The sequence below is a fragment of the Xiphophorus couchianus genome, chromosome 1 (assembly GCF_001444195.1).
Source record: "Xiphophorus couchianus chromosome 1, X_couchianus-1.0, whole genome shotgun sequence".
Classification (NCBI taxonomy): domain Eukaryota; kingdom Metazoa; phylum Chordata; class Actinopteri; order Cyprinodontiformes; family Poeciliidae; genus Xiphophorus; species Xiphophorus couchianus.
In genome coordinates, this window is record NC_040228.1 from 20,679,458 (window position 1) to 20,707,185 (window position 27,728).

The following is a 27,728-nucleotide window of genomic DNA, read 5'->3' on the forward strand; positions in this document are numbered from 1 at the left end:
TAAAAATAAATACAAAAGCATTTTTGGAAAAAGCACCACCTGAGATTTTGAATTATCAGCTCAATAAAAATTCTTCACCAGAGGTTTTTTTTTTTTTTGTGGTGGTTGTTGATAGAAACTGATCACAGGTACGCTCCACATGATCATCTCAAGAATACATTTGGCTTCCTGAACAACTTCTCTAATGTCACAGTACTAGAGCGAAGAAACAAAGCCATTCATCTCCACTTTAAATATTCAGCTGAGATGGAGCTGGAGTTTGGGGAAACGACTGTCCCTTGTATTCATGGTAAAGGCACCATATTTGTTCCATTTTGCTTTTACAGCAAATTATAGAAAAACAAACCCACAGTACATCTTTCCAAATGTGTACATTTCATTCAGGCTTTACCTGACATTTCCTGTCCAAAAGACAAGTGGTGAGGGATCATCCTCTAAGCTTAAAAAAAATCAGACACAGATCTGGAACAGGAAAAACTGAATCATTTGACTTTGGCACTGGACTTCAGAGATCTTGTCAAAAACTTTGCTGTAAAATAAATCCAGAAAAGTAGGCATCTTTTCAGGGTTTTTTTACTCATTATTGAAAGAGTTTGGTATTATTGGTTAGAGTACTTTCAAAGCTGTAGTGTTGCCTGATCTCTCATTTCTAGGAACATTATTTATTTAAAGCCATGTTCTGTTCATGTTCTGACTGACCTGACATTTATTTCCTTTTCTTTTTACAAAGTACCATAGTAAAAAAACTGAGTTTAAGTTTTGATACATTTACTTCCACTTGTAAAGGACTTATAAATGCAGTGTTAGTGCTTGTTCATATCGTTTAATAAAAGTATGTCCATTCAAGGATTGTATTTTATGATGCAGAGAACATATTCTGATTTGAAACCCTAATTTATAGTTCTGTGCTACCAGAAACCATTTCAGGGTAATTTGTAGTTTTTGACAAACAGCTTAATAAATATGGCATCAATAAGCTGAATAATATGAGGTCATGAGGTACATCAAGAAATGTTAGAGGAGTGGGTTTGGGAATGTTGTGACTACTGACACAGAGGTTATAATTACATGTTTTATTACTTTAGGGAAGTCAGTTATTATGGGATTTGTTGAGACTTTTGCCCTGGTACCTGTTCCTGGATACTTGCCTTATAGGAATCCATCCCACATTTACTGCTGGCTTCCTCCCTACAGAAGCTTCCTGCTCTGGCTGCCTCAATTCCCGCCAAGCACTGGCGTTCTTTCAGAGAGCCGAGACAGCACTGTTGTTGGGCGGTCCTGACAGAGAGAGGTGCACATGAGAAACGACTGTGGCCATTTCTAGACTGCAACCGTGGCCATCCAGGAGCAGAAACGGTCCTCCCGAGGGTTGCCACAGAGCTGAATGAATTGTGGCTTCAAGTTTCCAGAAGTTTAATTATGAGAAACCTGAAAGCCAGCTAAATAATAAAAGCAAAACTAAATTCGAAATGACTGGTATAGTAATGCAATACTTCTGTAAGGCACATTTTTTTCCCATTATATCACCTTGTTTCCAGGTTCAGTGCTTCTACGTTACATAATGAGCTCACCAGCAAATGGTGCGCCTATCATCCGTGGGTGGCTTCATGTTGCTGCAGTGGCCATTAGCCGAAGCCCATTTTTTCCCGGTCTCACAGCAGGTCTTCACCAACTCTTTGACAGACACTGTAAATGAAACACAAACAGCTTCATTTAAGTCTTTCAGTGCACCCAGTGATCAGTGTGCCTGGTCCCTTTTAAAATTCTTGTCAGTTTGTCCCTTATGTTGCTGAGCAAAAGGCAATTTTCCACTCTGGTGGACAAAAAGATTTATTCTATTCTAGTATATCCAATTAGGAGAGAAAAATTTGTTTACACTCTGAAGTTAAAGTTTACTATCTGAAGTCTTAGTGCGTGAGAAGCTGCAAAATTTGATTAGTGATATTATCATTGCAACCATATCTAATGTGTTCTGCAATGTTGTTACATAGAGATGTTCTTATTTGGAGGACTGAACAAAGAGAACTCCAAGTGTAGCATGTATTTTTTTTCTTCTGTACATTATTTCAAAGCAATGCACAGATCAAAACCTGTATCATCCAACTTCTCGGGTAAAATGCACAAATATGTTTTCATTTGATACCTGGGGATTTAAGGATTTAGTCTCTGTGCGACTATGTGACACACAACCAATGTCACTCATATCCACAAAAAAAGGTATGTTTGTTGGATTTGTTCACATGGTGGCTATAAATTATTTATCAAACAGCATTTCATTTCAGATGAAATGGTTCTCTTCAAATCCCAATGAAAGGAGAGAACACAAACCTTTAGATTCAAGGCAGTCTGCTGGTGTTGAAGGTAATTTCTCTGGAATTGAGAATGAATAGCCCAACCAACTGTGCTATTGGGAATTATGCAACAAAACTAAAAGAAAAAGGAAAAAAGGCAACTCTCTTAAGGTTTTAATTGGACTCATAGGCTGTTCTGATGGTCTGTTGCAAAACAAGTTTCAAACAAGGGCACAGGTCACAGGGTAATATATACTGACTGTGAAAGATCTGTAAAAAGCTTTAAATAAATTAATGTTCCATTCTTCACCGCTTAAGTAATCTATCAATTCCTGTTTCCGTGAAGCACAAATAGGATGTGTCACAAGGCCCCATTTCTCTTAAGCACTCTTCAAAATAAGAGACAGAACACAGTAGATGCGTGGCGACCTTTTTAAGTCAGGTATTGCCTAAAAATATAACTGCTTCCTTGAACTGGATTGTATCTACATAGGAGTAATTACAAAGTTTAAAACAATTGGAAATGTGAGAGAGGATCCATAATGATGTGGGTTTTTTTTCCCTTTGGGAATGTAAAAAAGAATAAAAAAATATCTTGATAATGGGAAGTTATTATGTCTTTTAAAAGGGTTATGATCCAAAATATGGCCTAGAGCACCCCTACATCCACTGATTTCTAGAAACTGTCTATAGAGAGCTTTTTTCTTCTGGGGCACCTTGATGCACAGCTGAAATCATGAACTCCTTCTCAGTGGACTGCCAGTGGTTCACACTAAAATTAAGAAAGTGGTGGCAATAAACTGTTCGACAACCATCAGTAAAATCAAAGAAGAAATCAAAGAAGTTGACTGCAAAAAAGTTTCAGTGATCCAGTGCCACACCCCTTCCCAAGTTGAACTTAACCGCGTGAGAACAATTTGATGACTAGATCTACTTGTTTGCTGACCTGTTTAATTTCAGGATATCTTGTGTTTAGATGGTGAGTTTGGTAGGTGTTCTCTGTCTTTTTCTTTCAGCTAGTTCTTTCCCATTTCATGGTAAGCCAGGGAGATTAGGCATTGTACTTTTGGTGTTTTTATAAATAAGAAATATTATTTTCAGTCACAATGAGTTCTTCTTGTTGTTTTCTTGGCCTTAGAGACCCTAAAGTATATGGCTTTGTTTTTTAAGTTATGTGTGAAATCCTGAACTGAAAGTTACATCACTTTTATGCTGAGGTAGGATTTGTTCAGAAGTTTTAGGTTGTTGGTTGCTGGATTTATTTTATGCATTTTGTTACATCTCCTAGACATTCATTTTAAAGATTGTAAATGACACAGAAAAACTTTTAGGGTAAACTAAGGTGAGTATAAGAGAAGAACCAGGACTACTATATACAGCTACTGTATATATTGTATACTTTTAAAGGTTAGAACTTCATTGATTTTATGTATTCAAATTAAAGATTTGCTTATCCAACTGCTGCAAGGCGTTTTTTTAAGACAATGGGTGTCAATAACTAAGGATACTGTTGGACGGACTGAAGCATCAGTTTAGTGTTTTTTTCTCATCTACTTCCTTTGACTGAAAGGACGTTTTTCAAAGAAAAACTTGAAAAGCAACAAAATCAGACCAAAGCAATTACACAGACCAGTGCAAGTGATTGGTGCAATGTGCTTCATTTAAAGACTTAGAAAAGAGAAAATGTAAACCTTGTGGGCCACCACGGCTCCTTGATACACAACTACAGCGTCTGAGGAAGCTGTGCAGTTAAACAAGTCCCTTTGAACCTGTGTGAAAGTATATTTATTAAAAGACAGCAAACATAATCATTTGCCCTCATTCTTCTGCTTCCTTTTCATTTTCTCCTGAAGGAATCAGCGAACACAACACACATTTTATCCAGGTGTTCACACTGAATGGAGCATGAGGTTCCATTATATGTCAGATGTTTTCTAAGGATTATGCTTCCACAGAACAGCAACTGTGAAATAAAAAAATTTCAACCGCACTATGACAGATCTTTCAGCTGCTCTTTCTCCTTGACAGCACTTATAATTAAACCTGAATCCAGCTGTGAAACAATTAAACACTGATTTATTGTGCTTCAACAAAAGAGATCCAAGTTACAGTATACTCTTAACATGTCTTTTATCTCTTCTGTAGTCTGTCATTACCTCTTCATTAGACTGACAAGAACACCAGATGCTTTGCTTTTTTATGACAGTTCCAAACTAGTGAGATTATTCGCATTGAAAATGTTGAACAATCAAAAGGAAACAACTCAAAGCATGTACATTTAGCATATACCAAATGTATATCTAAAAAAATGTATATCCTTAAAAATTTAAGTAGTTTGTCACTTGTTTCACAAAGGGAATTCTTTATATATAGAATCATAACACAAAGTGAAATATTTCAAACTTTTATTTCTTGTTATTTTTGATGATTTATAGATCACAGATAGTAAAAAAATAAAATAAAATTCAGTGTCTCAGATTTAGACCACTGAAAAAGTGAAATATTGGAAACTCATTGTGTCACACCCTAATCAGCTAATTAACTCAAAACACCTGCTATGGTTGCCTGAGCCTATGTATGTCCAGATGTCCAGAGGACAGTCATCAGGAGGGGAAAAGGTCTTTGTGAAATAAGCTGGATGTTCACAGAGTGCTGTGTCCAAGCATATTCATAGACAGTTGAGAGCAAGGAAAAATGTGGTAGGAAAAGATGCACCAGCAACAGGGAGAACCGCAACCTTGAGAGGATTATCAAGCAAAATCCATTCAAGAATTTGGGGGAACTTCACAAGGAGTGGACTGAGGAACCCACTACATGGATAAATCCTAAATGGGCTACAAGCATTTTACCTGAATTAAAGAGAAGAAGAACTTAACTGTTGCTCAGAAGACACTTTTTCCAAAGATGATCTTAGGAACAAAAGTAATTATTTCATTCTTTTTCTGTGTTGCCAAAAAGTGGTCACACGTCTCTTTAACCCAGGGGTGTCAAACTCAATTTCACCAAGGGCCACTTCAGCATATTGGCCACCCTCAATGGGCCACATTGACGGTATAAATCAGGAATGCCCAAGTGCAGCCCTCCAGACTGCAACTTTTAGATGCGTCCCTGCTAAAACATACCCCAGACAAAAAGTTGACTTCCCTCATTAGCAGCAACTCAGTTCTGTAGAGGCCTATGAATGAGTCAATGATCCAGGTGTGTTAGAGAAGGAACGCATCTAAAATTGCAGAGTGATAGGTCTGGAAAACTAGACCTAGCATAAATGTATGAAAATACAATGTTAAAAATAAATTAAACAACACCTCATATTGTTAAATAACTCATTTTATGTATTCAAGTTTTAAATATTACATTTGAGTTTGCATGGATGTAAAATTACTGCTCAGTTTAAAAATTACAATATTTACAATATTTTTAAACTGAGCAGTTTAAAAATATGCTCAGTATTTTTAAACTGCTCAGCTAAACTTCGCTCTTTAGCTTGTTGATGTTTCAGTTTTATTCGCTGGGAAAATTATTCTTTGTCTGCTTTAAAGATAAGCAAACAAAGAATAAAAACAAGTTTTGATATTAACTCTCAACTTCATTCACAAAATATTTTCGTTATTTATTACACAACGAACATGTATTTCACATAAGAATAAAACAATTAGGTGATGCTGCCTGTCCTTGAACACAAAGCTGGTCTCTCTTCACCCTGTCACCAACTCACACACATCCTCATTGTGTTGTGTTCTGTAAATAAACACAAAACAAAACACAAGCAAAATCAATAAACTATATGCATATTCCAGTATACTGAGTTTTGGTTTTACATTCATTCTATTTAAATTTAGTTTGTTCGTGCTTACCAATGTTTTCTGGCCGGATGTCTGGCACCGTTTTCCCCTGGTCAGTTCGTCGATAACACCTGTTTTAGTACTTGTGCTGTGGCAATCCGCAAAATGGCGTGTAGGTTTTCGTCAGTAATGTGCGATCTGTGCTTGGTCTTGTTTAAATTCATTATTGAAAACATCTGTTCGCACAGATAGGTGCTTCCAAACATGGACAAAAAACATGAGCTGCATGGAGTCGAAGCTGTGGCATCAAATCAGGGGACAGTAGACGGCAAAAGTCCTCGATTGAAACATCACGGGACTTCGCTCGTTAGCTTGTCGATGTTTTAGTGATGTGTCGTTCGCGAACGATCCGGCTCTAAGAGCCGGCTCTTTGAAGTGAACGATTGGAACCGGCTCCACAATGGGAGCCGTTTTTTTTTCTACAGTATATCGCTGTCTCTCCGCCTCCCTGTCATTGTGCTTGTGCTCTGCAAGTGCCAGAGCCAGAGCCGCACATCGTTTTTTTTTGTCCTGCGGTGCCTCGCTGTCTCTCCCCTCCTTCTCCCTCTCCTTGTGCGTTTTGCTCTTCTGCCAGTGCTAGAGCGGAGAGTTTTTTTCCCCTCGGTCGGTCCACTGCCCTCATGTCAAGCGTGTGCTCCACACATCTGACCAATCACACATAGTTCCAATTAATAATGTGGCGGGAAAACACTGAAAAAAAAGTTTATCTCCACTTTTTTTGTGGAAACGGCAGGCAATTGGCCAAGCTGTATAGCGTTCGTCGGCAGGTGTTTATGTACAGACACTCACTCAGCGGTCAAGAAGCACAGAAAGAAGGGGAGTCAGTGTGAGAACTGAATAGGTGAAAATAAATGAGTGACAGAAAACGGAGCAAGATTTGGACTCATTTTAATGCTACATCAAGCTCCAGGGCAGAGTGCAGACTGTGCAAAGTCAGCATTTCCTATCGTGCAGGCTCGACAAACAACCTGCACAACCACATGCGGACATCACACGCATCGGTATTGCTATAGCATTGTTATGCGGCATTTTTACTCATCATAAGTGCTTAACAATGTCGATAATGAAACAAAATATTATAAAATTAGGTTTAAGCTATTAATTAATTAATAATGTCAAAAATATATATGGGGAGCCGTTTGGGAGCCGAAAGAGCCGGCTCTCCACAGTAAGAAGAGCCATTAGAGCCGCATCTCGAAAAGGAGCCGAAAATCCCATCACTACGACGTTTCAGTTTTATTGACTGGGAAAATTAATAATCAGCTTGAGGTGACTCTGCTGCACTCTAGTGGCGAGAAGCCGTAATGTTGGCTGGTAAGAATCGGAAGGTATTATGGGAGATGTAGTTTGTAGGAAATTCGTGCTCAAAACCTACACTGCTCAAAAAAATAAAGGGAACACTTAAACAGGTGTTTAACATTTAAAGTGTTTCCTTTATTTTTTTGAGCAGTATATTTTAAGTCAACCAATGGGGCTGTAAAACGGTGGTGGGGGAGAGGGCCACATAAAATGACGTAGCGGGCCACATGTGGCCCGTGGGCCTTGAGTTTGACACATGTGCTTTAACCCATTAAAAACATATTTTTCTGTTTACCCCCTTACTGAGTGCCCAGCTTTAAGTCAGTGTTGACTCAGAAATATTATTTTGTTATGGAAACAACAACTTATGTCTCTAAAATCTATTTTTCCTTCAAAGCCACAGCATCAAAATACTCAGTTGTCAAGGCTTATCATTCATATTATGTTAATTTTTTTCTGAACCGCTTGCTCTAGTTTCCAAAAGATGCTGCACATTTCCAGGACACACCCAAACCAAGATCAATATTTAGCTTTGTAACATCTGCTTCCTCTGCCTGCCTCCATCAAAAGCGTTTTCCACTCTCGTAAATTGAACACTGGTTCTCGATGTTTTATTACGCCATTTATATTTCAACAGCTGTTTGTAAGCCAGAATACAGGAAATCTGCTCAATTATTCCCAAAGGAAATCCATCCAACTCTTGATTTTAGAGTAGACCAATATATAAATAAACACTTCTGTCCTAAACGAGAAGCTTTCAACTTCAAAAGCTATTTTTCACATAGGAAATTATTGCATTAGATTAGGGTGAATTAAACAACTTTATATGAAAGAGTTTGGTTGCTGTAAATGTGGTCAAGAAAACTGACTGCTCAGATTGTATGTCCTCAAACATCTTGCAAAATGAAAGTATTTTTTATTGGTAGTGGGCATTTATTGTATTATTTATAATTTATAGTGATACATTTCCTGTCACGATAAAAAAGTTTGATTTGTGCATACAACTGGTGTCCTAAAGATGCATATTACAAATATTTGTTTTTCAAGAGCATTGTCAGTGTTTGTGGGGCAGCGAAAGCCATACAGTAAATGTAAAAAAGAAGTAAAAAAATATTTCTTATCATCCCTTTTATCATTATAATAATAGTACCACAAAATATTGTGATAAAATGTTTAAGTCTATATCACCCATACCTATTTTCTATATGTACAAATGCAGATAACTTCAAGAAGCAGACTGGGCTCTCGCCTAATGCGGGTGTCTTTTATGGTCAATTTTCTTCACATGGAGCAATGTGTGCTTTAATTTATAAACACCAGGAACATGTGCATTGGGAAAAGAACCACGTTGAGGACGAGAGACACTTCTAAAATTACTGCAAATGACCTGGAAGGCGCCCCAGATAAACTAGCTATCATCTTCAAACCAAATCTGAAACGACCTCTTCCACAGCCGGTTCTGGAATTCACCCCACTCTTTCATCATAAAGAAAATTATACATCGACTCGACCCACTCCAGCATGCAGCATGTCGTGACAGTTTTGCTGATCAAAACAAGTGCCTCCTCAGTTTGTTTCAGCTCAACCTAGACGATCTTTAATGTGTTACTGAAGCATTTTATCCATTTTTTCCCCAAGTCTGGAACAATTCTAAGTTGAGATCAGCATAATAGGTTGTGTTCCCTAATGTCTGGAAATGGGTGGATGTGTGCTTCAGATGAGGTTATTATTACTAAGAAGATTAGGAAAGCAGCGGTCTCATGGGAGATGGGCAATCACAGACTTGATAGGGAACAGGGAGTAGAGCCTGGCAATCAACCAATAACAGTGGTCTCATTCATCACACGGGAATTATGCCGCTCTCAGGTAAAACCCCCACCACAAAGAAATCCTAAACCAGATCAGTTTAGTATTAGAACTCCTAAACAATCTCATCACCCTTTTGTACACAGACTGCAAAGCAGAGCATGAGTTTTAGTTATAGACTAAACAAAATTATGATTCTAACTTGCACTGTGCCCCACGGGAAAAGAAACCCACTCCTGTTTGGAATAAAATGCCATGTGCTTGTTATTTGTACTTTCTCTTTTCCTGTCCAAATAACTTTGGCATCCTGTGCTAATAGCAATGATAACATGCATTACTCAAAGCCTTTATCAGTGGGGATTTTCCCGTTTGTGTTTTAACATGTCACCATACTGAAAATCTAACTTCACTGTAGTGCAATGAAGCCTAGATGTTAACTGCTGACCGGCACATTTCAAATCTGAAAAACCCCCAAAACAAACTATCTTGAAATTTAGGTTCTTTATATCAACAGATTAAGTTAATCCAAAAGGATTTAAGGACAGTGTGGGAAACCTTTGATGACAACTGTATAACAGATAAATAAAAAAGGTGGTAATAAATGTGTACTTTATAGGCTCACATGCATTTCTGTGCACTTGAAAGCTTTTAGTTACCTTTAAAGATGTCCTCTGCATACTATGCATACATATAGGTGAAAGGTGTTGAAAAAACATAACTACCTTGACAGGTCTCAATATAAATTATAGTTCTGTAGAGCATTTTTACGGTCCACTTACTGTCAAGGTGAAACAAGCCGGCTTAGACAGACAGAACATTGTTATTCCATAAAACGTGGTAAATGTAACAAGTATTATACATTATGTCATTATTTGACACCACCACACAAAGTTGTAAAACAGCTACAACAGATACAAAGTTTGATACCATTATTCTTGAAGCTTAAAGTGTTTTTACATTTAGTCACATTACAACTAGTCTGGTAAAAACCAGTCCCTTGTTCCATGCTTTGGTTCTTACTGAGGTTCTGGACCCTTGGCTATTGGGAAAGATTGTTTGCTGGAGGTATGGACTCTATTAAGGTTTTACATTTTACCCAGTTGCTAATATTTGGCCGTGACATACATAATGAATGATTTCAATGCTAAGAAGCTTACCGGAGGTTGACTGCGAATGAGACGGCTGTTAATGTTGATTCAATATTTGGAAATGTGACCAGCATGGACTATATGGCCTCTTCCACTTCCTCTGCTGCCATTGCTAAAACTACAATCACATAGAGGCAGACTACAGTTTTAAAGCCGTGCCAAAAATCTACATCATCGTTCACATCTTCTCCTTGTGCTCACTGATTGGCCCAGTTGAAATTTCACCATAGAAATCAAGTTCAATGGGAGAAATCCTTGAAGGAGCACAGAAGAGAGATGAGAATCAAGCAGAATTGTGTAGGAAATCAATGGATGGGCTATTAAAAATGTAAAACGTTAAGAAAAGCCAAGCAGAGCATTAGTCAAAAAATAACCAAACGGATCATGTGAACTCTAAAAGAGCTGCAGAAATCTACCATTCAAGTGAAAGATTCAGTTGTCATGAAAATGTTAGTAATGCACTAAACAAATCTAGCATTTATGGAAAAGTTTTTTTTAAAATAGCTGAAAGAAGTTCCTTTTGTACTTTAATATAAAATGCACACCACATTTTATAGATTTCTATTTGTCACATATTTTGAAAAATGTGTACTATGTATTTTGCTTTTATAGCAGGACTCCACAAATTAGATGACTTCTAAAATCAAAGTTATTCAAGATATGTCTTACAGTATCAGAATCACTCAGGCACTCTTTTTCAGATTTTTAACTGTAACAAAATTTAAAAGTATGTGGCATTTTCCTTCCTTTTGTGCTACTTTTGATCCTCTATAACATATAATCCCAATTAAACTTTGTCATTGTAACAAGACAAAATGTGTAAACTCCTTAAAAGGTATGAATGCTTTTCTAAGATATTATAAAAGCACTCTATGATTTAATATCTTTAGAGCCACATTTTTAGCACCAGTCACTTTAAATTACCAGTACCTGCTTTTGTAAAGCTGGAGTAGTCTAACACATCTTCTTTTTAACGAGACATTTTTTTACCACCCTTCTTCAGAGTGCGACATCAGTTGATTAAGGTTTGTGGCAATTCGTTCTAGTATTGGCTGAGGTTTGTACTTTAATTGGGCTGGTGCAACACCTCGATCTTTTCTTAGACAGTCTGTTGAGCTTTTTCTTTTATTTTCCAAGGAATGTATTCCTCTTGCATTAATCTTTTGGCCAACCTTCAGCTATCAGACAGTTGGCACACATTAGGCTGACTGTGTGACTACAAGCTACTCGGACTCTGTGGAAGCAGATCCAGCCCAACTCACCAGACCTCTATGACTGTATCTATCAGCTGATATCAGCTGTGCTGCACATGCCAAACTGCATTTTGGACAAGTTTCACCATTTCCATGGCCAAGTTCATCACACAACTTGGACGATTAGCAAACATCTTTCATTCTTTTCCATTGTAATTTTTTCTATCATCTTTTAAGGTTTGGGAAATTATCTCATAGGCTTTTCAATTGATGAGCTGCAGCACTAAAACCAATACTGGTGTTTATCCTAACTTTTTCCTTTAATGAAACACCTAAACGCCCAGACCAGTAAAATGGCATAGACCTGAATTAAATGTAAGATGTGATTCTGAGCATATTCTCCTTCATGCTGCAGAGGAGCATGTTTCTAAAAAAAAGTGTGAAGTTGAATTTTGATGTGTTAAATATACACACATGCACACAACCGATTTTTCTATGTTATGAGGTATCCCTTTTTCACACCGTTGGAGTTATTTCATCATCAGTCATAATCATAATAATCTCAATAACAACTTAAGCATAATAACGCTATCAGTGAAGAAATGTACAGGAAATAACACTCCCATCAGTTTAAAAAAATGAATAAAATAAACATGATAATATAAAATTAAAAGCTTAATATTACTTGCTATTTACAAGCCTTTGGAGACAAGTTTTTCTGTTTCAAGATGTTCTAAATATTATCATTTGAGAGGACAATAGATCAATACCAACTTAGCATTGCTATAAAAATCTATTTAAATTAAGTATATCAGTACTTCATGTTTGTTTATCAATGCACTGCAATATCAGTCTGCAATATTTTATTAATAGAATCATGTAAATGAAAGGTTTTCTTTAAATTCAGCTGTTATATATATATATATATATATATATATATATAGCTTAGCAGCTAATATAATGGGTCAGAGTTACCTTCTGTGTCTTCCTCCACACCCTGTGAACGGTAGTTGTCGAGGGTGTGAGATTGTCTTTGAGGCTCTTCTCTCATCCTAACTGGAGCTCTGCTGGTGGGACTAAACTGGACTGTGGGGTAGAAACCATGTTCTTGTTTGCCAAGCTGGGACTTTTGCTCCATAGATGCTTTTGCCTCTTCAGTGCGGCTGATAGAATGGGTTTCACCATGATGTCTAGTGTGGCCTCGACGACTGGGTTTCGGTTCACCAAAGTGTCTAACTCCTTTATTTCTGTGTGTATGTCTCATAGGTCTTTCTTCAGTTTCCTGCTTTGACCTCTGGTTGTCATTGGAAACTACCTGAGTGGAGTTGCTTGTTGTCAATGGTAATGAATTGCTTTGAGTTCCTGTCGTGGTTGAATCCAAGACTCGCATCAGATCTTTCTCACTGCTCCTCACTGGGCTTCGAGGTTTTTCAGCCAGGTCATTTCCTCTTACATCATGAGACGTGAAGGTTGCAGAGCTTGACTCTGGGTAAGTTGAAGGAACTGTAGCAGCATCCTGCGACTTGGCCAGATTTTGAATAGTGGAAGATGTCGGTTCTGCCAGTATGTAGTCATAGTCTTCTGAGCCAAAACCGGGTGGGTCCTCCTTATAAAGTGGGAGAGAGTTTGCCAACACAACCTTGGAAAATAAGCTTGTTGATCGAGTATCATGACCTCCGCTAATGTCTCTCAGGTGGCTGTTATTTTCAGTAGTTGTTGCCCACGTAGGCTTGTTAACACCACGGAGGTCACAGCCTGGGATTGGGGAGCACGTTAACCTGCCCCCTTCATTCGGACAATGGCACACCTGGCACTGGTCTAACTGAAATGAGTGTCCTGCCTCATACTTCTTGCTGCCATGGGCACAGCCGACACGCCCACATTGTGGACACCCATCTGCAGGTTGTAAAACATCAATGCAGTTGGGGGGAATTTCAGGGCACAGAATGTAAAGGCAGCTTATGTTCCCTCCTCCCTGGGGACACGAGCATTCAGTGCTTCCAGAATCCACAAAATAGGATTCCCCTTCTGGTACCTTCCCGTCGCTGAAGCCTTGTTGCTTGCAGTCGTAGAACTGGTACCCCTCGCAGGTGCAACCTCTTTGTGTACATTTGGGACAACAGGCACCGTCCTCTAAAACTGATTCAATGCAGTTCTGCACGACAGGACATGTCACGCCTGTGCAGTCTTTCTGGCTTAGAGCGACATCCACAGCAGACATTATCAACAAAAAAATATATAATCTTGTTTGCATTTTGCTTAAAAATGACAAAAATGTCTGCAAATGTCTTTTCAAGGCAGACTTTTCCTTGGATGGAAAAGATTGTTGCGTCTTGAAGCCTGTCAAAAACAAACAGTGATAAATTATTTCATAACTCTACAAATATCATTTGTAAAATGGCTGGATAAAAATTTGTGTCCCATTATTTTACAGGAAATATTGGTAATGCTGATTTTAATTCAACGTAAAAATCTGTCTGCTTTGATTTGATCAGCAGCCAAATGCGCACTTTCCATCCCTACTGTTTTGACACCCCAGGGAGGAAGGCTGTGTTTTATATTTAACTGCTCATGGAAATTTGGCTGGTGGCATAGTTTACCCAAGGAAAAAGTACAGTAATGACCCAACAAGATATAAATGACAAAACCTCTCCATCATTCTCTGCTTCATAAAAATACAGTATTTAATATTTTGTAATGGGAATGAATAACCTGGCTTCATACATCTGTGTTAAAAACTAAAATGTAATAGCGTCTGACAAATATATTGAGAATGTTGTTTCAGTTAACAGTAAACATCTGTATTAACAATTGTTATTGACACCTTTGGAAATAATGTGTAAAAAGTTATGTTAACAGGTTTTCTTTGTAATAAAATGGAAGTATTCAAATAAATGTATATTTTGCTCTGAAATCCAGAAAATCTAGCCTTCGATTTCAGCAGTTGTATGCAGGAAAATACAACGACAAGAAAACATTTGTTTAAAACTAAATCTTGGCACATCTGTGTTTACCCTTCTTTTTCTCCTATAACATTTTGTAAGGTTAAATCTTACAAAAAGATGGATTGCTGACCATCCCTCTTTGCACAATTTCTCTTCCAAAGTAATGGATCCTTTCAAAAACTTTCTTCTCTACAAGTTGTTGCTCAAAATTTGAGTTAACATCCCAGCAGTGTCTAGCAAACTACACGAGCTTTCTTTTGTAATCATAGGACATAAAAGAGTTTTTCCTGACATTCCTCAAAATCTAAGAGTTGGCATTTAGAGCTCATTTAATTGTTGACATAAATACTAGATGACTCCAAGAAGCTATTCTCTGCTGCTGCCTTCCATAGGCGAGCTCTATCATTTTTTATGTGAGAAATGTATTTATTTTGCAGGAATTACCATAGGAGTTACTAACATTGCACCAGCAATTTTGTTCTTAATATGAAATACAGAAATATGATAAAAAAAATAAAGTATTTTGATCATTTTAATTTCAGAGGGAGATTAGGTATGTTACTGTAATAGAAATTATCTTCCAGTTTTTGGCTTTTTGCACAACTTTACCAGCAGTTCAGTAAAATGCAACTGGAGAAACACATCTGACCAAATCTCTACATAAAATTAATTTCTGCAACTGTACAGTACCTATAAATGTAGCTGATCAGTTTTACACATAAGCAGAAAAATAAAAGCAAAATAAGCTGTTAACTTCTACTAATTTGCTATGTTATGTGAAGCACAGTTCTTGCACATCAGTTAGAATTAAATCAAAATGTAATTTTTCACATTACTTCAAATTTAAATATACCACAAATATATTCAAAAGTAAATCAAAGTGCATAGACACATTTATTCTTAGATATTTTCCCACATAACTGTATAAAATGCACTGCAGCATTCATTTAAGGAATCAATGACGTCTTTGTGCAGAAGGTACAAAATCATTTTACCAGATCCTTTTGCCCTAAGCCTCTACTCCAACAGTACTGACCTCAGCTTTGAAAACAAAGTCCAACCGCTAACCGTGTGCCTGCAATGTTCTAAATGAGTGACAGAAAACATGCCAGAGCAAAAGGACACATGAGGAAATCTAACAGAGTTTCAGCATTTGACTCCTACAGAGAATCTAAAAGTGTGTTTTTGTGATAGAACGGACGAAAAAGAAACATTTTTGGGTTGCTGATGTTCCAGAAATTCAAACAGGCTGCAAAGGTGACCTTTATCCCGTGATATGTACAACCATACGCAAACACAAAACACAGTTTCAGCGCAATCCATACAGTACATGCAAAAAGGTCCATGCTCAAATATGACAGCTTATGAAAAGGGAACTTTTTCTCTCTTTTGTACGTGAAACACACTGCAGTTAATTTCAGTTTCCAAGCTTAGAGGTGGTTTCAATATATGAAGACCAGATGACATCAATTCACTCCGACTGCTTCGGCACTCTTATTATCCACGAATTAGCGCACCCGTTAAAACCAAGCGACTCTATCCCCTCGTTATATGGACATCAAAATACTGACTGTATGATGCTCATTGACATTCATAGTTGTTATACTCGCTGCTTACCTCGCCTCTCTGATCCCTCGGTGCAGTGGTGCTTCTGAGTTAAACCTGTGCGTAAAGTTTATGTCCCAAATCTGACTCCGGAGGCTGGGAGCGCCTCTCCTCTCGTGGAGGGCGGGGCGAAGACAATTTAGAGAAACATTCCTAACTTCTTTTCTGCCTATCTTTGTAGACTCAGAAGTTTTTCCAAGACGTAACAAATGACTCCATGACGGTGTGTCAGTGAAAATTTGGGAACGTCTCCTCAGTTCGCAGGATAGCGCGAATCTAACAATCACATCAGTTTATTGTCGTTTGATTGCATGTTGAATAACCTATAACGAAGCAAGGCAGTCTTTCTCTGGGATTTTATGTCAAAAAATATGAAATATGTAACTTTTTAAAGAAAACGTTTTTAAAAAATGATCTGTAAAAATATAATAAAGCATTTATTCTGTTTAGGGATGCTGAATTTGCTGTGGACATTGAGAAACGATGCTCAGTTTGATGGAGCTATGGGGAGATATTATCCAGTGCAGACTGATTGTAACCTCTCAGAGTTCACAGTCAATTGGCAGTGTCTGTTGTAAACATTGCAACTAGTATCATTATTTTTGATATATATGATATATATATATATATATATATATATATATATATATATATATATACTAAATTCCCTTCTCACCCACTGCAGGTGGTTCTTATCCTCTGAGCTCGGGTCCTCTACCAGAGGCCTGGGAGCTTGAGGGCCAATATATATATATATACATATATATAAACATCACAACAATTAGTGAAATGACTATGATAGAGCTTTTAGGGCAGGTTTTCATTGCCCCTAAATGCTGCCCAATCAGTTTAAGACTCTGGCTTCGTCTCCAGATGCCATGAAGCTACACTGATAAATGAAGCCTGCGGTTTGTGATCTTTCTTCTGACTTGATCTTAAAGGGTCATTGAACCACTTGTGAGAACATATGATGACAAAGCTCTTCTTCCCTGGCTGAACAGAATAATCAGGAAGTCTCAAAGAGTAACATATGGGGCCAGTGGCCTCTTTGTCTTAGAGGTCTCCCTTGGATGATCAATGACGGAGATGAGTCAATGCCCCTATTATTGGTTCTCTTCATGTGTGCCTAAATGCTGTGTCCAGTGCAACAGCTCCACAATTTTATCCCTCATCTGTCTGCTATGTTCCTTGCACTTAATAATGCTGTCTGTTCACTATGTCCAGTATGAAGCCAATTTATATAAACATCCATTCATTCATAAAGAAACAGATAGATGGATAACTTATTCCTGGAGTGAATTTAAAAAGTGTTCATATTCCTGTGTGACACTGATTGCATAACATACATTTCGCGTGACCACCTGCCATTATTAATCTGTTGAAACACCCTGGAATGTCTTGGCAATGATCGCTTCATAAATTAATTACCCCATGTGCCTTTTCAACAACAGCATGTTTCTAATCTAAATTCCACTCTGTCATCAGTATCTACATGGAAATAAATCACAATTCAGAACACGTGAGGCTGTCCTTGTGGTTGGAGGCAGGGACCAAATGGTGAGTCTTCCTCTCCACCCCACACTAGTTGACCCTAATGACACTTCTGGGACTAAAAGCACCCAGTGCTGTAAGGACTCTTAGTGTGTGAGATAATCCACATTGACACACACTGATGTGGCAGAGCTAATTGCACCTAAAACTGTTGTAATTTCTCATTCATGCACATTTGAATAGTGCCTTGCACCAATTATAACAGCTAAAACCCATTGACTTCTCCCCTATCTTCTAATTACACTTAATGTGTGTGTTTCATTAAATACAAAATGTAATACTCTATGTTTATTATTTTTTCTTGAAACAAAGTTAAGTCTGTTTATTTCAGCAGCTCCTTAGGTGATGTTATATGTTCAACAAGGTTTCAATAAAAGTGATTCCTATGAATGTGATATCATTGTTTACATGGGTCTTCTAATGCAGCAGCCATTTACGTTATCTGTCCACTGTGTAATACAAAGTTCTGCTCCTCTTTCTTTGTTTAAACAGGTGGATTGGATTGTGTTTTTCACTGAAGTAATGTGTGATGTGCTCCACCGTAAGACAAGAGTGACTCATCCAGGACTGCACAGCGCCAGGAATCGTCCTTAATCTAATCATAAAAATAAAGTTTAAGATTTGTACCAGAATCCCTAAAATAAGTACTTACAACACCATCAGCCAGATGACTTTTTTTCATCGTTTTCAAGGAACAAACCTCACATGTGGCTGATTGCCTACAAATGTTGTAAGCCTTCTAAATGGAGAAGTATTTTCCCTTCATTGCTCTGCTGTGGGCCCATATAACACAAGGGAGGTGAAGAGAGGGAGGAAGTTTTGAAAGGAAACCAAGAGAGACAGAATACCAAAGCGCCACAGGAGGCTGCACCAAGGGAAATTAAGACCCAAATGTAACGCGGTGAAAGCGACTCCCCACCTGCACCTTGTAAAGACTTTTCAGGGGTTTGGTGAATGTAAAAGTGTGCTGGTAGGGGCCACCCGACACTGCCTTGACTACTATTTACATAATTCTGCTCCATTACTGAAATAAATATTCAACAAAGTATGTTAAGGTGTGCTTTAGGTCTGAACATTGGTTGAGTCATTGTAATACATAATAAGCTTTGACCTAAACTGTAGATCTACAGCCAGATGCCAGAAAGAGAATAAGTTTTTATTTTGGATTACCTTGTATTTAGCTCTCCCTTTCTATCAACTCTATCCAACTTTCTTCATAAAGAAAAGCATTGCCACAGCATGATGCTCTAGGGATGATATTGCATATCATCTTCAGGTTGATATGTAATATTAATTCTCCTCCATACACAAGAGTCTACATGTAGGTTAGAATGTTCAATTTTGATCTGCAAACCAAAAATGGGGCTTCTCACAAACTTTCTGTGGCTACAATGTAGCTGACACCATCTGTGTGTGTTAATGAGTGAATGTAGTGTAAAGCACTGGAGTCTTCTAATTTGATAGCACTTGTGGAAAGTGAAACTGAAGTCAGGTTTAGCAAAACAAAGAAACCACTGAGTACAGAATGCATGTACTCATTCCTTAGCTACATTAGTTTAATGATCTGACACGTTGTCAAAAAAAAATCTACAAGGAGGGCAAACTTTTTCACCGCAGTGTGATAAGCAAGCCTTGCAAGACTTAACCTTTTTCACTCTGCTTTTTGTGCACCATGTTCATCCATAAGAGAAAAAAAGGTTTTACTTCTTGGGGAAAACTTTCATAAATTCTCTCCTTTCAGTCTTTTTCATAAAAACCTCACCCAGTAGAGGAAATGGAGAGGTTGGGGCCCTTTGGATATCATATCAAAGAGTTGCGCAAACATAATAATTTGAGCTAGTCTCACTTTCATGCCATCTTTCATATTTCTTAGAACACACATAATAGCTCCCACAGGCAAATGCTGATTTCACGGGATAGTAGCACCTCTTATTATGCCTACTTACAGCAATTCTTTCCTGTGCCTCACACCCAGAGAATGTTTAAGCTGGGTACTTTCCAAACTATTTGAATTAGTGACCCTTCTTAAGATTATTACATTACTGCTGAAAGCAGAGCCACAGCTGAACACACTGCCACTGTGTAAATGGTGAAGTAAGAGCAGTGGCCTTCTGCACTTGTCTGGGACGGTGAGAATATGGTGGCCAGAAAAACTGTCCTGCAGGAAGAATGTGACTGCTGATGCATGCCAGATGAAGAGACACAAGACAGGATACCAAAGCAGATGCAGTGACTCAGGATGCAGGAAAATATTTGTGCCCCATATGGTTGCCTGGAGCATTAGAGAAAGCCCAAAAAAATGTCTATCAGCTTCTGGTTGGTTGAAACTGTAACACTAAAGAACAAAGTGAAACTTAAAGGTCAGCCACTGACAAATAATTCTTTAGAAATATTCAACAGTGAGTCACCTTCCTCCCGTAAATCTGAAAGAACTGATAATTCTAAGGAAATATTACTCAATCATTTGAGAACTTTCTCTTTTAAATTGGCCACTCCTGGCAGAAATCCCATAGAAATCTATCCAAAATCTCAAGATCTTCACACTCATTTTCCTTGGAACATGTTTTGTCTTGCATTTTCTACAACTGAGCCTTAATGTCCCAGCTTTAGAGTCAAACATTCAGACATTGTTTTTCATGTTAACAGACATTACATCATCCACTTCTTGCTTCAATTGCATGTTAGCTGCTTGTGGAAAGGGTACAAAGGTGAAAATTAATGCAGGGCTGAAGCTTGCACAGACCTGGGCAGTGAAGATAAATGAAAGCAGAATTTTCTTCTCTGGTTTCAGTACCTAGAATAATTTTTGTGACACATCCAATTCCTAAAACTGCTTGAAAAGATTTTTATGATGTGTGAATAGAACATGAACTACATCACGCTTAGATTGCTGTAGGTGCGTCTACATGACTGGTATTTAATCAGCCAATTGGAACGGAACACCGATTGGTGATGGGCTTTTATTGATAACATGTGCTGATCAAACAATATGTCACCTTTGGCATAAAACAGCACTATGGAAAAGCACTTCAGAACAAGTTGCTAATCAAGTTGTGCCTCTCTTTGTGTGTAAAGGAGGCTGAATCCAGGAGGAGTACTGCTGTGAAACTTCAAAGCAGATAAGAGGATAGATAAGAAATAATGCTGCCAATTTAATTAGAACTGTGTCAAAAATTCATGTTTTCTGTTAGAACCAGTTGCAATGCCAGAGGAGGCTCTCAGAGCAGACAGAGGGAAAATATGATTTTGGATTGTTCTACATTAAACTTGTTTTATACAGTCTTTCTTGTTGGAAGCCAATGTTCTTTTATCAAATCCTATTTTATTTGAATGGAACTGGTGCCATGAAAGTGACCTTCCTCCTGCTGCAGATTTTATGTGATATAGGTGGCTGTGAGTGACACCTATGGGTGAAAAGTTGCGTGTTGCATGTGCTTCACTGATGGCCAGAGATCAGAAATGTCAGGTGAGAATGAATCAAGAAGATAAATGCAGGAAGAAGTGGCTCCCACATGATCTTGATGTCTATTCTGCTCAGTTCTTAAGCCTGATTTAGAGGTACATTTATTTTTGCAGGTTATGTAATGAACTGGCAACCTACCCATGGTGTTTTCTACCTCTCACAGTGAGGCTGCTGAAATGTGACCCAAGGTAAGGATCTATTAGCTGCAGAAAATTAATTGAATGATCGAATACTTAACATCTTCTACTGTACTAAAACAACAGGTCAAATTTATTTTAGCTATGTTTGTTACAGCATTTTTTAACTGAAGGTAACATAGTTACTTGATTGTGCTATAAACTGGCACTTTGACAATACATAATACTGCCCCGTTAATACTGCTATTAAAAATAAGGATGATAAAAACAAGATGAAGTACAGTAGTATAGGAATAGCACCTGCAAAAAGTACATTAATAAAAGTACTGGATATTTTCATGAGTATTGAGCAAATGTGGGTTCATTGAAATATTTGTTATTAATATATTGTTTACTTAATGCACATTTAGATATATGAACACTATAAATATAGCAATATAGGAATACCGCTTACTTTTTTAGTATCTTTGGTGAACTGATGGCAGGACAAAAATAAAATACATATTAACTAACAACACAACTAAGACAAGAGTATATGAGTTTTCTTATTTACATAAGTAAGCAAGATTTTCTATACTACAATAATCAGTTTAGACTTTTTTGTTAGAAAATAATAATTCGGGGTCAGGATCCATTAAATAGGCCTCCTTTTATTGGTGTCATGTTGGATTTACACATGGTTGCCAAACATTTTTGCTTAAGGATATCCATTTAAAGATAAAATAATTAGCTCTGCTGCTTATTATGTCTGAACTTGCTAAATATTATGGACACCATAACTGTTGATAAATAATGCACACAGTAAAAGCCCTTTTTCTGCGGATGGTTGGGATTGCAACAAAAAATATGGCTTCTTAACTTGAAGAACATTAAAACCATCAGATGTTAATTGTCAATTCTCAGCCAAAGCAATTTATTACTATGTCGTTGTTATTGGTCTCCTCCCTCCACGGAGTTGCCATAGCAGCTCTCTCTCCATCCCCACAGCTGCGTGCACACACACTTGGTAGATGTTTAATGCCAAATACCCTCCTGACGCAAACCCCATTTATTCCTGCGGAAGAATGGTATTTGAATCAGAAGCTCCCAGGGTCACGACCACCTGTTATACCACTGGAGCCACTGCAGCCCCCTACTATGAAGTTAACCATGAAATGCTTATTTTCATGTCAGCTTCGCTTTTGCTTACCCACAACAACAACAACAGCAACAAAACTATTGTATTGTAGGTGTGTGAGAGAGAGGGTGTGTGTGTGTGTGTGTGTGTGTGCGTGTGTGTGTGTGTGTGTGTGTGTGCGCGCGCGTGTACATACTACACATAAATACACAAATTTGCTTTTCTATGTTTCTAAAGCTAATCTTTTTCTGACTGTACCTTTAAGAAATATTGTACCCACCCTCTCCTGTAGTGACGTCACCTCTCTCCCGGCATGCTCACTGGAAGTCCAATTATTGCTAATGGCGGGTATTGTACAAAACACGAAGATTTTACGCTATTGTTTGTTATCCGGTTGTGTTATTCTGCTGTAGCGATTTTCAAATTATAGTCGCTTGTTTTCTGACTTATTTTCGAGTATAAAGACAACGACGGAACCAAAAAACAGCGCCAGAGGAGTTTGCCACTGTTATCTTTATCATCATCATGTGTGGTAACTAAAGTGTCAAAGTGAAACAGGACAGGAAGACGGCGTGCATTTGAGTTGAGCATTAGCTAACCTGCTGGCTATGCTAACTCACAGAAACGTCTGTTATACTGCTCCGATATCAACCCTAACTTTTAAAATATTAAACTTGATGAGACAAAGAAAGTTAAGCTCGTAAATAGACTCTATATCCCATTCATTCGACCCTTCCCGTGGCTCATAATAAATCTCCGGAGTCGGAAATGAGTCTGGTAAAATTTTTTGTGTTATTTTTTATAACCGTCACACGGGTCTACGGTTCGTCGAAATTAAATATTCCCAAAGTTTTGCTACCACTTGCGAGAAGCACGAAAATTAACTTCACACTGGAAACGACTGAAGGCTGCTACAGATGGTGAGTGAAACTGAGGGTTTGTCGGGGGCCCGGTTTGTGGGGCATGGAGGTGTCGTATTACCTAGAAAGAGAAGTCACATGGACTCCCATATACAGTACAGTGGTTTGCTGTAAGAGTCCAGCCGTACTGAATATCAAAAGATTAGTTTAATATGGTAATATTGCATCTTTCCCCCCCCCAGAATTAAGTCGCCTTCTGTCAGTTTTCACTGGGGGTCAAATGTGACTTGTGTTTTTTTTTTAAATCGCTAGTTTCTGTTGTCTAAATAAAATGTTACTATAGTAATTGTTGATGGCATTCAAACTAAAAATGGACAGAAGTTTTTAGGAGGAACTATAAAAGTCATAAAACGTTAAAAAACTAGATTTTTTTTATCGTAGGCGTAGGTGAAAAAAATTATATTTATTTATGTTTTAAATTTTGTCATTCATTCATTTATTCATTGTATTGAGGACCAGAAGTGCCATAATTCAGCACGTAAATGATTTGTCAAATAAATGCTTGTGATAGTTCAAACACAATTGTAATGTGTACTTTTAGTAAATAAAATTATATACATATTTCTAAATTTGTATATAATTGAACAATTAAATGTAGAAATGAACAGAAACTTTGAATTCATTTGACATGTTAAAATCATAAGCAGGTATTTCATTATTTAATAATTTTATTTTTCTTGTACTACAGTTCTTTATGTCAGACATTTCTGTTACTATTTGTTTAACTATAGAGTAGTTAAACAACTATTCTAGTTGGGGGGTGCACAACTTACTGTATCATAATCCTCATGGCAAATGACTACTTGGCTCCCATATTAGATTCACGCACACTTCCTGGAAAAAAAATGATTCCAGTTTGCATATATTTATTTATTTTTGACATCTTAGTAAAACAGCTACCTACCGTACTCATTCTAAATGGACACCAGGGATACGGATCATTATATGGTTGCTATAAATTGAAATTGTTTGACATCCAGGTAACTGTATATGTAACTGTATTTTTATGGCTTTTGGTGTCCAGGTCTTCCACTAGACCTGAGGTTGCAAGCATCCAGCCTGTGGAAGAGGATGCTGACAGAGGCTGCTCTCAGAAGGCTGTCCTGCAGGCTCTGTCCACCCAGCCCACCAGACTGACCAGCATCATTTTTGCTGAAGATGTTGGTAAGTACAACAATGCCATTTTAAATCACAATGTATGGAAGAAAGCAAGGTTCAGATCCCTTTTGGGTGGCATTAACACTGCCAAGTTGTTAAAATAAATGTTGAAAATTGTGTTGACAGTTATGGGACATATTGAGTGTTTTAGCCTTTTCCTCTAATAACAATAGCTGCATTTTGAGAAAATATCCTCAACCTAATGGACTTTTTTTCTCAGTAACTCTGCAGCTGTTTTGTAGTTCAAGTAAATGTTTCTCTCATTATAGTTTATCAAAAAGTCACGTGTAGTAGTAATTTAAATGTTTATTGAACATTGAACTGTCCATGGCACCTGGTCTTTTGCATTAAAGAGGTTGAACTCAGTCAACTAAATAGGAATTAGATTTTTTTTCCCCCTGTTTTTTATTGTTCCTCTTGTGCTGATGTAATACCATCTGCTGCCACACACCCTGTGAGCAAGTCTATAAAACAAATCAAAGTAACTAAGTCTGAATGTGGGATAAAATTACCCATCTGTATCATATTTACACATTTTATCTCTCCCATGAAATCCCTATAGCTGTTCCAAATAGCCACATCATTTGAATACAGTGATAAGCACCCAGAGTCCTGCCAACAACTAAAGGAAGCCCCAGAGCGATAACTTCCTGCTAATCATTTGCATATATTTGTTATTGACTATGCTTCATTTATTATAATCCTTTTTCTTACTCATCCATTGGCAGTCTCTGGACAGGTGCTCCGCTGCGACGCCATCGTTGACATCATCAGTGAGATCCAGATCGTCTCTACCACCAGAGAGCTGCATCTTGAAGACTCTCCACTGGCACTCAGAATTCATGCACTGGATTCAGAAGGTGGTACACTGACTTATTGCAGTAGATCAGCTGTCTAATTAAAGGGTAATGTGGTTCTAAATGAGTAAATACCCTGCCTTGAGCAGGTGTGACCCAAAAAAATAGATGTTGTAATAACTCAGCTCTCCAATAATAAGGATCTGTCATCACGCTGTTCATTCATTGCTTTGAGATCTCTTCAGAGGGGGCTGGCTGCAGGCAGCTCTTTCTTCTCATAAAGGCTGCCACAGTGAAGTAGCTGTTTGTTCTGTGTGACTTGTTCCATTTAGGACAGCCACACTTCGTTTAATGAGCTGTGGCTGCAGCCTGATACTTGCTGATGATGGCTGCAGGGTGTGGTGCTCTGTTTGCTTTGGCGTAAGAGTCCATTTCAGACTCTTCAAACAGAGTAGATTGCAAATGATTGCAATGCACTGTTTAATTAAATCCCTCCCAGTTTTGTATCGGACAAAACAATTTTTAATTTATTATCGGCTAAAGTGAAGGCACCTCTGGCCCTGCAGTGTGGTTGAAAACCTCTGTTTGTATTCTCAGTTCCTGATCAGTTTTTGCATACCTCTTGTTTTATTTTTTTATGAAGTTGCAGTATAAAGTTTTTTTCTTTCCTTTTTGTAGGAAATACCTTCTCTACCCTTGCCGGTTTGGTGTTTGACTGGACCTTAGTGAAAGATGTAGATGTGAATGGATTCACAGACTCCTACAATTCATTACGGTAATCTCTCTTTTGTTAATTCTTTTCTCATCCCCTCTAAAAATCTGCTATGCAGACCACCAAATGTCCCCAAAAGCAATTTTTAGAATGGTTATGCTGTTTGTGTTATTATCTTTTGCATTTTAATTACTCTGCTGAGGCGTTGTTGCTTATTGCTTTTTGTCTTTGTTACCTTCAGGGTGCTTAAATTCTCAGAGTCCACATACACTCCTCCTGGATACATATCTGAAATGGAGCGAGTGGGCAAACAAGGCGACATCATTCTGGTGTCGGGTCTGAAAACAGGACATGCTAAGCTAAAGGCCAAAATACAAGAGTCTCTGTATAAGGTAATAGTTTTATTCATAACTTTGTGGAGAAATTGTTTCTCTTGCTAATAGCATATGGGGTTTCTCACTAGACATGCACCAGTCAAAGATTGTAATTTGCCAGGTTTTCTTTGATTGGTGCATTCATGCATCAAAATTATGAACTCCCAACATCTCTGGTCTTTAACTGACTCAACTACCAGCTTGTTCTATGATGCTCTTTTTAGAGTTTAGTTAATATGTATTAACTAAACATATGCTTTGAAACGTGCTTAAAATCTATGCTTTGTACATGTAACAGAATGTTTTTGTGTCATCTGTAGAAAAAAAAATTGAGTAGAAAAGAATTGGCACATCAGACCTCCAAGAAAACTGGAGATCGCTGTCAGCCAGGAGAAACCTGATCTTTTATTGCAAAAGATCATGATTAACTCTGCTTCATTAAACAGCGCATTGCTTATTCTGTTTCCTAGTTCTGCTACTTCATCCCTCTGTGATGGACTAAAATGTACTCTTAAAAATTGCAAAATGCAATGCAATTGCAGAGTCTTGTGCAATGCTATTGTGAAGACCAAAGGAGGTCTTTAGCCTTTTCAGATCATTAGCTGTCGTTTTAGTTAAGCTGACAAAGCTTTTAAATGTCAAATTGTGTTATTTCTACATTTTATAACAAACAATTCTTTTGCATGTGATTTGATTTGCATTAGATTTTTTTTTTCTTCTTTTGGACACTTTTGAAACTTGTACCCATTTCATTTGGTTTATTGAAGCGGGAATCTAAAGCTTTGTTGTTCTGTCACCATGGTATCTATGCCACAGGATGTGGGTGCTGCTGAAGTGAGACTGCTGATTTTAGAGAACATCCTGCTGAGCCCTGCACATGATGTCTACTTAATGGCAGGAACTTCCATCAGATACAGAGTCCTCAAGATAAGACAAGGCACTATCACAGGTGTGAATATTTAGCTGATAGTTTTATCTTTAAACTCATGATGCTGTACAGTTCCTGGTGTTAGATCCAAATAAAAATGGATTTGTTGTTTAAATGAAATTGAAACTGAAAGAATTTGAAGTGAAGACTGATGTCATGCTGCTTGAAATCCACTATCTTGGTCTCTTTTTGCTTCTCCAGAGCTCACAATGCCTTGTGACCAGTATGAACTACACCTTAGAAACAGTGTGGTTGATCCCAATGGAGACCCAGGAGTCAGTGTGGCCTCTCTTGATCAGAGTACCTCCAAAGTTACAGGAGTTCAAATGGGACACATCAATGTGGTGTTGGATCACAAGAGTATCCTTTTGATGAAATGCACCAGCAGCTGAAGTTGTAGCAGTGGTTTAATGAGCCATTTTTTATGAAGATGCACCAATCA

General features: G+C 37.8%; 2 protein-coding genes across 3 annotated transcripts in view; one reads left to right on the top strand and one right to left on the bottom strand.

The window, feature by feature from the left end:
- LOC114148380 (fibulin-2-like) overlaps window positions 1-16,236 on the bottom strand; it is a 33,349-nt gene extending 17,113 nt beyond the window's left edge. For both annotated transcript variants that reach the window (XM_028023622.1, XM_028023614.1), the window contains exons 1-4: window positions 16,142-16,236; window positions 12,555-13,919; window positions 1,572-1,686; window positions 1,149-1,278 (exon numbers count right to left, since the gene is read on the bottom strand). In XM_028023622.1, the coding sequence (XP_027879423.1) occupies window positions 1,149-1,278; window positions 1,572-1,686; window positions 12,555-13,833 (1,524 nt within the window). In that variant the 5' untranslated portion in view covers window positions 13,834-13,919; window positions 16,142-16,236. The remainder of the gene's footprint in view (window positions 1-1,148; window positions 1,279-1,571; window positions 1,687-12,554; window positions 13,920-16,141) is intronic.
- A 6,466-nt stretch (window positions 16,237-22,702) lies between these two features.
- The window catches only part of nup210 (nucleoporin 210), a 35,421-nt gene continuing 30,395 nt past the window's right edge, over window positions 22,703-27,728 (top strand). Inside the window, exons 1-7 of the mRNA XM_028019639.1 lie at window positions 22,703-23,317; window positions 24,342-24,481; window positions 25,204-25,335; window positions 25,951-26,047; window positions 26,226-26,376; window positions 27,175-27,307; window positions 27,488-27,646. Of these exons, the coding sequence (XP_027875440.1) occupies window positions 23,166-23,317; window positions 24,342-24,481; window positions 25,204-25,335; window positions 25,951-26,047; window positions 26,226-26,376; window positions 27,175-27,307; window positions 27,488-27,646 (964 nt within the window). The 5' untranslated portion in view covers window positions 22,703-23,165. The remainder of the gene's footprint in view (window positions 23,318-24,341; window positions 24,482-25,203; window positions 25,336-25,950; window positions 26,048-26,225; window positions 26,377-27,174; window positions 27,308-27,487; window positions 27,647-27,728) is intronic.